This window comes from Arvicola amphibius, chromosome X, assembly GCF_903992535.2.
Source record: "Arvicola amphibius chromosome X, mArvAmp1.2, whole genome shotgun sequence".
Lineage (NCBI taxonomy): Eukaryota > Metazoa > Chordata > Mammalia > Rodentia > Cricetidae > Arvicola > Arvicola amphibius.
In genome coordinates, this window is record NC_052065.1 from 43,648,875 (window position 1) to 43,661,697 (window position 12,823).

The 12,823-nt window shown below is 41.2% G+C and overlaps 1 protein-coding gene across 1 annotated transcript in view; it reads left to right on the forward strand.

Annotated features, from left to right (window-relative positions):
- Positions 1-12,823, forward strand: part of Dmd (dystrophin) — a 1,847,711-nt gene that overhangs the window by 1,696,726 nt on the left and 138,162 nt on the right. Inside the window, 1 exon segment of the mRNA XM_038316167.1 lies at positions 10,240-10,301. Within this exon segment, the coding sequence (XP_038172095.1) occupies positions 10,240-10,301 (62 nt within the window).

The following is a 12,823-nucleotide window of genomic DNA, read 5'->3' on the forward strand; positions in this document are numbered from 1 at the left end:
TTTGCATCCACCCTGGGATAGGAAGCCTGTGGTGGTATGAATAACAATGGCACCCAGAGGCTCATATATCTGAATGCTTAGTCATGAGGGAGTGGTACTAATTGAGGAGTAGAATAGTTAGGAGGGGTGGCATTGTTTGGAGGAAGGGGATCAGTGGGGGGTGGGCTTGAGGTTTCAAATGCTCTTTCCAAGCTTAGAGTTTTGGCCAGCACATCAGGACATACCTCTCACCTACTTCTCCAGCAACAAATGTGCCTGCATTCTGCCATGCTGTCTGCTTCTGCCATGTTGATAATGGACTAGACCTCTGGAGCTGTAAGCCAGCCCAAGGAAATGCTTCCTATTGTAAGAGTTACCATTACCATGGTGTCTCTTTACAGCAATAGAACCCTGGTTATATGTTAGATTCTCCGGGAGAGCTTTAAAAATACCAATGCCCAGGACCAGTTAAATTAGAAAGGAAGAATATCATGTTGGTGGTGTGGGGGAATATTCCTCCTGTGAGGCTGGTGAGTGTAGGACTGCTATCTTCCTCCTTTCTTCTCTGTGTGCACATCTAGTCAGTCAGGGATCTTTTACTGTCGACTATATTAGAATTTCTTATTCCTCACTAGCACGGTTCCCTCAGATCCCCCTTATACTGCAGTAACCTTGTACCTGCTGGTCTACCTCCAGTTTGTCTTCTGATCTAGTCATCACAGCAACACTGGAGTGAGAAAGCCACATTTGTAGCCACACTCCTCCCTCTTTCAGAAGGTCCCCACACCTTTCAAGTGCAGATCAACTCGAGGTTTTTCCAGCAGTCCTGACTTTTTTTTTCTTTTTGTAACTTCTGTGTTGCCATTCCCTCCTGAAGGCAAGTAAACCACCAAAGCTCTTAGAATCGAGTTTGTTTTCCTTTGCACCTATTTCTATTATCAATTTGATTTTGATGTGACTTTTTGTGGGCCTAATAGGAGCTTTATATAAACAATTGTCCAGTGACTGTTTAGTCTGCTTTTTCACCCCGGGGGTAAAACTGTGTTTTTGCTGTCTACCTGACCCTCAGTGTCCACTCCATCGCTCTAGAAGGTGCTTTGGGCTGGGAAGCATTCAAATAGAAACACGGTACACTCGACGTGGGTACCTGAAGACAGTATAATGAAAAAACTATTTCAAAGATTTGGGCAAGGTGGGCATACAACAAGGAATGGTAAAATTGTGCAAGGGCACAAAGGGAAGGAACGGCTTGGGGCGCCTGCGTAATGCTGGGCCTGAAGAGAAAGATTGCCCAATGAGGCTGCAAGTCAAAGAACTTAGATACTTCCAGGCCAGAGGTCAGCAGGAGGGAGCTGGAGAAATAAATACCTAGCTATCACTTGCTCTCTTCCCTTTCATCTTCTTCCGCGGGCCTTTCATCACTGCCTCCCACTGGTTGAAAGTGAGCGGAAATCAAAGGGCAAGAGAGCCTGATTCCCCAGAGGTTCAGCTCCCTAGGGGCACAGAGCAGAGCAGAGAACACGGAATAGGGGAATAAGCCCAGTCTCTTAGGCTATAGAACTAGGTTTTCGAAGGTGCAAGCAAAGTTTAAGCAATCCAAAGACGAATGTTATTTAGCTATGGGAATGTTTGCTGAATGACCTTCTTGACCCCTTCGTGTCTCATTCCCTTCTTGTTGATATTTCTACCAGGTTCACTTGCCTTTGCTCTCATCTATCAGTGAGCTTGCTTGTGAGCACACTAAAGAAAACACAGACGTTTTTCATGATAAGAGAGGCTCTGTCTGTGGCAGCGCAGCAGCATAGCCAATCTCGTAACTCTTAGAAACAGGCTTGCTAATTCCAGCTCTTGCACCACCATGTTCTGGTTAGGATGGCGAGGCAAAGAGCTCATTCATGGCAGGACCTATAGTCAGGTTTTCAACTTGATTTTTTTTCTCAAGGCAGAACTTTGCATCCTTTTCTGGTCTGTGGTTCAAATCAAAACAAAACAACAATAATAACGGTGATAATAATAAGGAAAAATTGTGACATAGCTTAGTGGCAATTATGGGTTCAATTCCCCATGCCACACAAAATTAAGAATAATGTAAAACAATTACTCTAAATAAACCATATGGACACACATGCATGCGCACACGCACACACACATATATCTAATATCGCTATGTAATTTACACATAGAATGAAGATCAGGCAACTCTGTGCTTTAAAAAAATACCTTTACTTATTAATCAAAACTCCTAATATGGCTGAAATCAACAACAAAACAGTTAGTGTGATACCCATGTCATTCCTTAATAATACTTTCAGGATTTTCTAAAATGATATCAAGATTTGGAACCAGTCCTTAAGTGCTTATAACTCAAGTCTAAAAAAGGACTTAATGCTATATTTTTGAGAATTGCCATCTGTCAAATTTTTAAAAATTCTGAATAGTGATTCTGTTTTCCATTCTTTTTCTTTTCCCTGACAATTCATTCTTAGTAGTTCTCTAATTGGATAGTGGGAAAATAGATTTTCACATTTATAGTTTAGAGAAACAGCAGAATTCCTGAATATTGAGTAGTTCACTAAAATGTAAAACCAGCTACCAGACACCAAAAAAAAAAAAAAAAAAAACAAAGAAAAAGGACTGACAGGGAGCCTCATCACACAGGGGTTGCAGGTCTTTAGTCGATTGATTTCTAATATTTACAAGTGTCCGTGCTGTGCTGTTTGTATCTTCTCTTTCCAGTAAACAATATTTAAGTGATATCCAGCATTGACATAACGATTACTCTCAATGATTTACCGCAAAAGCTACTACTTTCTCATCAAAGGCAACTAATCCCTCCACTCCAGAGAAAAATAGAGGCAGACCTGGAATCTACTTTTAGGCTTAGGGACACCCTCACCCCAAAATAAGTCTGAGTATGCCCTCCCCTGGCCACACCAGCAGCACCTCTTCAGCTCATTAGCTCACAATTGCTACAATACTGCAAAGGCAGCCCTAGTCTTTGAAGGGAAATGCCAGAAGTACCATGTTTGTTTTAAAATAGCAACACCAATCTTACCTACAGGCACATAGTTTTAGTGATAACGTCAATATTTTTATCGGCTTTGTCAAAGGTAATAAAGAAACCTCAAATTTCATTTTTCCTTTCTGCCTCCTTGCTGTGCTGTGGCATACCAATACGCAGAAATTGATGCTGCCAGTCCTTTCAGTTCAAACAATCTAAGTAAAAATGTAGAGAGGGAGAAAAGAAGATTTTTAAAATAACAAAAAAGAATATATTTAAAGTGTGGGCTTAAGTAGATGAATTCACCAGAAGAAGTGAAAAACAAATGGTTGAAAGATAAAAAGAAAAAGGCCAAGAAAGGAACAAAGAGAAACAATGAAAACACAGAGCAACTCCTCCGAGTCTAAACTATGGAGATATGGAGATTGTGGAAAATTCTTGTGCTAATGAAGGCTTTCTTTTGTTGGGAATGTTTCCAAGCTCAAAACAGTTGTGTGTAGTTAAACTGTACCTTCTTCCTATTGCAGCTTCTGATACGAGTCACACTGGGCCATCAAGCCTAATGTCTTTTCCAATCCAGTGCTATACTGGAAAAGCGATCCTTCCAGATTTTTCCTAATACTTCAAGACAAACCACTGGTGGTACTGTCCTGTGAATCTGTATCGGTGCCTCTCCAACTTTAGTGTGCTCAGTGTTTGATTTGGTAGATCCAGGTAGGGGCCCTGGGTTTTTTTTTTTTCTTCCATTTCTAACTCTGTAGATGATGGTGGAACTGTTAGTCCTAGAAGTACATTTTGAGAACCAATGCTACATCACCAACATAAACGTTTCTTAAGAATCCAGTGTAGCCAGGCATTGTAATACACACCTTTAATACTAGCACTAAGGAGAAAGAAGCAGGCGGCTCTCTGTGTGTTCCGGGCCAGCATGGTCTACAAAGTGAATTCCCAGACAGTGAGAACTATGTGAGAGACCCCATCTCATTTTAAACAAATAATTCAGTAGGATAGGTTTGGATTTCATGTTTTCCTGCCCCATCCCTTTAATTTTCTACTGATGAAGGGGTGGAGGAGTGAGGTGAATACTTTCTCATGTGATAATTATTTTTTCTTTCATTTTCTAAAAGGAAAACTCCAAGCCCACACACTAATTATCTGCGATGAGGTCATTTGCACCTAGGTCATTTATTTAGGCAACAAGTTGTCTTGCCAGAGGATTTTTAAGGGGATGTTGGCAAGAGGACGTGTGGCTTTCAGGTTCCTGGGTCTACCTTTAACTCCTTTCGGTCTTTGTTTATATCCTTTTTAGTTTCTTTTCTTTCTCTCTTTTTCTATTCTGTTTTGAAAGCGCTCACAGTCCCTGGCTGTCCAGGTTCCCAGGTCCTTAGGTGGGGGCGGAGCCCTGCGCGGCCCCGCCCCGTCTGCACACAGCTCCCCCCACCTCCCCTCCCCGTCCGGCCCGCCCGCCAGCCCGCCAGCCAGCCCGGCTCCTCCGCAGTGCTTTCGGCTGCGAGCCTGGGCGGCGGCGCTCGACTTTCGGGGAGCCCGGCGGCTTGGACAAGCTTACTCCTCCACGCTAAGCTCCCGCCCCTGTCTGCCTGTGAAACCCTTACAACCATGAGGGAACAGCTCAAAGGGTAAGTGGTTCGTTGCCCCCGACCCCCTCCGGTCCCCTCAATTCGTGCACTTGTGGCACGAGCTGCTGCCAGGAGAAGGCAAAACTTGGACCAGAGGCGGTGGTGGCTGGTGGTGGCTGGTGTAGGCTAGACCCAGACATCGGGGCAGCTTTCCCACCAGTCCTGGGAGCCTCTGCAGGTGCGTCCCCCAGGCTTCCACTCCGGCGCCAGCGTTCGCTACTCAGCTCCTTCCTGGCTGCTGGGACAGGCTCGGAGAGCTAAAGCGGATTTCTCCCTTTGCCCAGAGAGGGACAGACCGCTCCTCCCGTGGGGATCCGGCCCGGGGAGCTTTTTGCTCCTTTCCGGAGCTGCCGGTGTGGACATGAACTAGGCGGGCTGTTCCCCCAAATCGCCTTTGGACCTGGCAGGAGGAAGGGGCGCACGCGGTTCTACCTTGCATTGCACTGCTAAGTGCCAAAAGGTCAACTTTCTGCCTGATTTCTTCCGAGGATTCCAACTGACATTTCCCTGGCTGTGTTTTCTCCTGTGCTTATTCCATGCTTCAGGACTTGGAGAAATAAAGAAAACAAGAACAATTAAAGCCTAGAAAGTCAAGGGATTGACCGAGAGAAGAAAGAGAGAAGCTTGAGGGGTTGGGGTTTTTATTTGATTACTATTATAATTTTGTTTATTTCTTGGACTTCTGTTGAGGTTCAGAGTGGAGTCATTTCATTTCAGAGTGGAGACTTTTCTGCTTCTCCAGGGTGTCTATAAGCAAAGTTTGTCACTCTTAATCTTATCACAATGGAAAGGGCAAGACGATGCTTATCTCAATTAAATTTGAAGTTAAGTTTGAAACTTAAATTGAAGGGGTTTAATTGTCTAAAGGAGCTTAGTGTTATTATAAAATGATTTAATATCAAGGAAAAATCCATCCTCTGGTGTAAGTAACAAACTAAAGTCTTTAAGTGAAATCTACCTTCTTTTTTTTCCTCGACCAATATGCTCTTCCTTGTCCCTGAGCTTACTCCCCCTGTCTGTCCTTGTCACCCTATCATCTTTTTGCCTAGATATTTTTATTTCCTTGTTCTAAACCTTCCAGGGAGGATACCCTTGCTCCTAAAGAAGCGAAAAGAGCAAATGAGACAACACAGTTATATGAAAGGTTTCTGACCCTTGAGCACCGTGGAATTGTTTTCCGTTGTCATTGTTTGATCTTGCACTGGACACGACCCTGAAGTGAAATTGCCTTGGCCAAAGTTGAGGGTGGGTGGGAGGTAAACCCTGAAAAGCAAATAGAACTGGGAGGACAAGTAACAGCTGGAACAGCCACCAAGGCCATCATCTTTGCCCTGAGTTGAACCAAGCAGAATAAAATGTTAAATATCTCTGAGAACAAGAAATGGGAACCAGAATAGTATTTCTGATGCTCAGATTGACGCATAGCCACTGAAGTCCCTTCCCCACAGTAGCAGAAACTTCTAAATATATTTCCCATCCCACCCTACCCTGCCAGTATTCCAGCCAACTAGCCAAGTTCAACAATTCAACATGCAAATGCCAAGGTTCCTCTAGAAAGAGGCTGGTCTCCAGATTAAAGGGGGAAAATCTCTCCCTCCCTCCCTCCCTCCCTCCCTCCCTCCCTCCCTCCCTCCCTCTCTCTCTCTCTCTCTCTCTCCCTCCCTCCCTCTCTCCCTCCCTCCCTCTCCGTGTGTGTGTGTGTGTGTGTGTGTGTGTGTGTGTGTGTGTGTCAGTGTGCTCCAGATTATATATGAAGCCAACCCTAATCCTCCTCAAAACACAAGAGAAGGCTACTTTTTTTTACAATGGTGCATAGTGATTAGTTCATCCCTGGGAAATAGTGGAAAGAATATAGAATATTTTCAGTACCAAATAACAGTGGTTGCAAAAGAAATCTTACTTTAATTAGACGACTGCCATTTCCTCAGGAATGCCTTAGATATTCGTTACTTTTATGTGTCTAATGTTTGTTTTTAAGAAACTACAAAAGCAATTCCAATAAGTCTGACTATTTTAGCACCGACAGCAGTAACAGCTCCAAGGCGGTTGTAATAACCTTGCACACTACTTGAAACTAAAAAAGGTGAAGGAAAATGTAAATTCTTCGGTAGGAAATTAGGTCAACCCTATGCTTAGTAGAGTAATGCTTTCATTTCTGATTATTGACAAGTAGGTGTTGCTAGGATCTTTTGTCATAGCCAGTGATTTAATATTTTAATTTTTATCACAGAGTCAAATAAAAGGAAACGAGAGATTCTTTGTGGTTTGTACACGTAGGCTGGGGGTTGGCAGGTCGGGGATTGCTCAGAGAGGTGTAGCTGACGTGTGGGTTTGGAATCTGTGGGGCCCAAATCAATAGCAGGTTTCAAAGATTTCAGGAACGTTTGCAGGGTTGTGGGTGTTGTCAGTGTCAGAATGTCCAGAAAGACTTGTGGTCTATATTGAACACCCTTGTTCTCAGGAAGGCTGAACAAAGATGTACTCAATAACTTGGGAACAGGTTTCAGAATATCCTCTTTTGTTGGAAATGGTATATATATATATATATATATATATATATATATATATATATATATATATATATATATATGGGCAGTGTTTTCCTGATGTGTAAAGAGAAGGCCGTATTTTACTATACATCTGTATATTCCAGGTAAATGTGAGTTACCGATCTTGAAGAAGGTGAGAATTTTCTGTTGTTTTTTTTTAAAGACAGTCACAGAGTAACAAACTGTAAAATCCAAACTGATTACCTCTACCCACCCCAAATTAGTGTGTCCTTCAATTCAGAGTTTAGACCTGAGCGAGGCAGATGTGTGCTGACCATTGTCTTCCTGTCTTTTGAGGGAAGATTCACTGTGTCCCTATAGGGCTTTTCACCCCAGATACAAAATTCTCACGTGGATAGAAGTGAATATTTGGTTCTTATCCCTCAATTTGATGTTCACTCAGCGATGTTGCTGAACATATTAGTGTTAAATGGTGAAGTGATTATCTTTCTGGTTTTGAGGACTGATTGTACCCCTTATTCCTCTTTCCTTCTCATTTCCTTCTCTGAGTGCTGCCTTGCAGTTGAAGTGAAGCTAAGACTGCACAGGTGAAATCTACATCTGCTTTTCTAGTTCCTTTGTGTTGCTTGAAAAGGAAAGGTTTGTTTGTTGATGGGGAGGAAGATTAAAAGGTTGATTTGGGGAGTTATATGAGGAGTTCTGTTAGCTATTTTATTCCAGTACTCTGGAATCTCAGGTAGGTGGGAGAATAGTACCTACCGGAGAAATCAGGAAGGGTGGGATGGGTCTACCATCTTCTCTCAAGGGGAATTCCGATTTTGTTGAGCACTGATGCAGTAAAATATAATTTCTAACACCCTTTTCATAATTTTTAGCCTGCCCTATGACTGTCATTAAAAGACTAGGCATGTAGGTGTGTTGATATCACGAGCTTGCTCCCTGTCTTGTTTGGTTTATTCGTCGTCCGGACGTGGGGCATGGAGGATAGATACATCAGCTCCTGTTAGAACTCTCTCTCTTTGGAGTTCTGCTGGAAGCTCAGCACAGTTCTCATTCCTTTACGAACTCCATTTGCTCCAAGTTTATTTCATTGCCCTGTTTCTCTTATGTGAAATCAGTTTCAAATGGTTGCTTTTCAGAGTGGTTGTGTGTCCGTGCCTGGTCAGGTTTATCAACTTAGCCAGACAGTTTCCTGCAGGTCCATTAAAGATGTCATAGCCGACCCAATGTCCTGGAAATGGGACATTTTATTGCACCGTGTGTCTGGTAAGGTTCATCTGTGTGGACATTTCCATCTTTCCCCCTTTTCTCTCACTAGTGTTTACATCTCTGTGGGCTTTGGAAGGGGAAGAAGCTGGAATTCAGGATGGAGCCCTTGTCTATGGAACTGGGAGACACAGTCACTTTTGAGCTACAAATCACTCGAGAACAAGCAACACTTTTTCCATCAAGCTGCAAGCTGCAGCCTCCTTGTGCTGTGCATATAAAGTACCAGTCCCGCCCACTCCTTCTCGACATCATAAACCAGCATGGTCATGGGCTTTCCCAAACCTTCCTAAAGTGTCTGCCGTCTCCCTTGCTCTTTTGACTCTCCACGACTCCCATGTCACTCTGTTAGATGCCATCAGCTGATAGCCCTGATTGACACACTTCACGTGTGAATTTTCTCTGCAGAACAGGGAAACAAAAATGGACATACTTGGAAGGCAGTGAGAGCCATTCACAAGTGAACATTTTCTTGCGAATTGATTCTAGTACCTTCACAGCTCAATGACTGAACTGTAGATCTCAGAGGGAGGATGTTCTTTGAGGTTGTGCTGTTTGGGCAATTTCCATATGTCTTTAAGATATTTATGATTATATTTATCAAACTACTTGAAGTGTTTCTCGCTTTTGGCTTCTTTTTAAGCAGATATAGTTTCTGCTCTCTGGGAAGGATCACTCTTAAGCTTCCACATCTTCTATTGTAAAGAATGGTAACTCGGGGACCACATGGTAGCAAATTGCCTGTATTCAGATGTGCCGGTTCTCAATGTCAGTTAATCCTTTGCCTCTTTGCCAGGTGAGTCCACTTGCCTCAAATTACACCACCTCTGGGCTGGAAAGCCCAAAGTTCAAAACCTCTACTGAGGTTATTTGACATTATTGCTTCCCCAAGCTCCTCCTTTTGTGTGGGGGCCGCTGTACTTTCTGATCCCCTTGACATGCCCAGATCTAATCCCTTCCTTTCCTTTCTGGTCCCCACATTTCCCATTAAAAGATTATAAAGAGGCTCGGCGTATGAATGCTGAAATAATTGTTCCAAGCTGCATTTTAGTCTATCAGAGCTTACCATGTAATCTCTGAAAACAGGAAATACGATCCTATGGTGATTCATGTAGATGGGCCAAAGTAAGGTAAAGTATATGTAGTTATCTCTCCTGGGTTTGTTCATGTAATTGAAAGAGAAACAATGGTGTTTTGTTCCCTTTGTGGCAGGAGCTCCTAGCAGGCAACCACACTTTAAGAAATGGAGAAGTGTGAATGCTTCATTGAGGTCTAAGTAGATCTAGGAGGAAGCGAGGTGGTCTGTGGAGTGCTGAGTTTGAAGGCATTTTAAAAGTAAGGGGAAGGAGGGAGAATGATGGGATGGATATATTAGCTTGGTGCTGGATGTGCTTTAAGGCGAAATGGAATACAGTCGTCACCAATATGAGCTCTGACCATGGAAAAGAAAGAGTAATGGAACGAGGGCCAAGGAAACAAAGAGGAAATTAGGTGATTTGTAATGATGAAACTGACGGGGCTGAGTGACAATTGTCATTTTCCTTTCTGTGTGTTCACGGTCGGAGAAATGAGGCAATCCTGACCTATTATATAACAAGGTCAATGTCAAATTTGTCAAAAACAGTAGTGCATTCAATGTGTGGGTGTGAAAAAGAAACAGATTCTAGAACTAATCATGTTAGTATTGCTCTTTCCCTTTGAAAACAAAGGAGCCTTTCTGCACGCAAGATGTTCCGAAGTACTCTGCAAGTCCTTGGAAGTAGCAATGTGACATAGAACCATTTGTCTTCCTTTTGCTCTTGCACATTGTAGATTCTAAAGTCTCTCTTTATATTTTCTGTTTTAGCCACGAGACCCAAACAACTTGCTGGGACCATCCCAAAATGACGGAGCTCTACCAGTCTTTAGGTAAGGATGTGGAGGGCCACGTTTCCTTCAGGTTAAATGGCAGTTTACTTTAAGGGTACTGTGTAGCATGCAAGCTGTTTGTTGTGTAAACATATCAGGAGATTGCTTGGGGGTTAAGCAGCTGCACCGTTCTAGTCGTAGCTGGCTAGCAGACACTCTCATCTTCAAAAATAACTTTACAGTATCACTGATTCTTTCAAATTCAGTAGACCTAAAGGTCAATAGTCGTTTTGTTTGCAGCCGAGGAGAATGGAAAAGCACTTGCAATTTATGACATTTTTACCATCAAGAAAACTGTTTCAAGTTACTTCTGTCGATTTCTTCCTCTTGAAACAGCAGTGATAGCTTTTGCTAAGGTACAGATGTTATGTAAAGTGGTTTCTGCCCCCTTTCCAGTGCTCACAATGCCTACGGCTTATCAGGTCATCACTGTGATCTTTTTAATAACTTCTCTACGTTGGTTTATTGGATTTTTATTTGAAAGTCTGACAGGTTCTAAATTTATGAATTTAAACCTTCATACTTTGTATTTTTAAGCGATTTTTCATTACTATTTATTTTGAATGTGTGAGCATTTTGCCTGAATGTGTCTCTCTGCAGCATGTGTGTGCATGCTACCTGAACAGCACAGAAAAGGATGTCTGATCCTCTGGAACTGGAGTTGCAGACATTTGTGAGCCATCAAGTTGGGTGCTGGGAATCAAAACAGGGTCTTCTGAAAGGTCACCCAGTGCTCTTAAATGTTGAGCCATCTCTTCAGCCAGATATACAGCATAACAATATAGAAATGATACCACTCTCTACTACTTGATGGCTTATTCTTTCTGTTTGACTTTGTAGGGATTAATCTGAACTGAATTCTCTGATGTGGCTAGATTTTTAGTTATCATTTTGTTTGACTTAAGAAACATGCATTCTTTACTTCCAGGTCTGCTTTTATTTGAAATTATAAACTAGTAATGCTGAAGACTTAAGTTAATGTGGTCACTGTGTATGGTGATTAGTGCACAACTTTAATCCCAGCACTTGAGAGGCAGAAGCTGGCAGGTGTCTGTGAGTTGGAGGCCAGCCTGGTCTATATAGTTCTTTCCAGGTCACTGAAGACTACACAGTGAAACCCCTTGTCTTAGTAAACAAAGCAAGGAAACAAAACACCTACAAAGTGCAAAATGAAGTTAATGTGATAAAACCCATGGGAATCAGAGCTTTCATATATGTTTTTTTACATATAAACTGTGTATATGAATGTGAGGTGTGTGTGTGTGTGTGTGTGTGTGTGTGTGTGTGAGTGTTTTGGGGGTGGGATGGAAATCCCACCTATGCAATGTCTGCCATAGTTCTCACTGGATGATGAATTGCAGGTCTAGAAGCATTAAGAAATAAATGAGATACCATCAACCACAGAACAACCTTTAAAAATGCATTTTGCTGGGCTTGATAATACACACATTTCAAGAACTCTCGAAGACACAGAGTCTCTAACACACTCTAAGGCAGGCAGATCTCTGGAATAAAAGCCAGCCTGGTCTACATAGTTAGATTCAGGCTATCTAGAACTACTAAGTGTCTTATCTCAAAAAAAATAATTTTTTTAAAAAAATATGTGATAAGAATTTCTTCCAAGAAGTCTGGAAAATGCAAATAAAAAAAAACAGAACAAATATCAGCCAGATATATCTAAAACATTTAAAGTAATATTATGTCATGTCAGTGTAGTTATGTGTATAAATTTAAAGTAAATAAATAAAATTAAGATCAGTTAATCTTTAAGTACTACATTTTCAGGCCCATAATGGTTTCAAATTATTATGTTGGACTGTTTGTGCCACATGTAGAGAACTTGAATGTCACATCACGTGTAATTTAGAGGGCCCACATACAACACTACTCGAGTTACCATGATCTTTAGTTGTAATATTATAATTGAAAAACAATTATAGAATTAACATATTAATTATAGAATAATTATAAACACATATATTAAAATATAAATATATATAAATATAGAATTAACATATTTTCCAAGTTTAAAAATGTGGATAAACTTTTAAAAAAAACAAGTAATTTATAAATTACTCCTTAGAATTAATTAGTATTTACTAAGCTAGCTTTAAAAAGTTAAAAACAAGTTTATTGGACTGGACATGTAGCTTAGTAGTAGACCATATTCATATTATCTGTGAAGCCTTTGGTTTGATCCCCCCTACCCCAAACACATATAAACACACTTCTCTATTTTTCTGTGAGTGATTCAGTATTAAAAACCTTTTTATGTAAAAGTAACATATGGTAGCCATATTTACATTTCATTATATATTCTTTTCTATAATTTTATTCTGTAATGAGATATTACATGCATGGTTGACTAATATAAATATAAATATAGATATTTATGTATTTATGTGACTAATATAGATAAGATATAATAAAAATATATGCATTTTATATTAATATTTTCTCAGTAGCTTGAATAGCTGATAAATCTATATTTTATATTTAGTTTGACTTTTGACCTTGGGCTA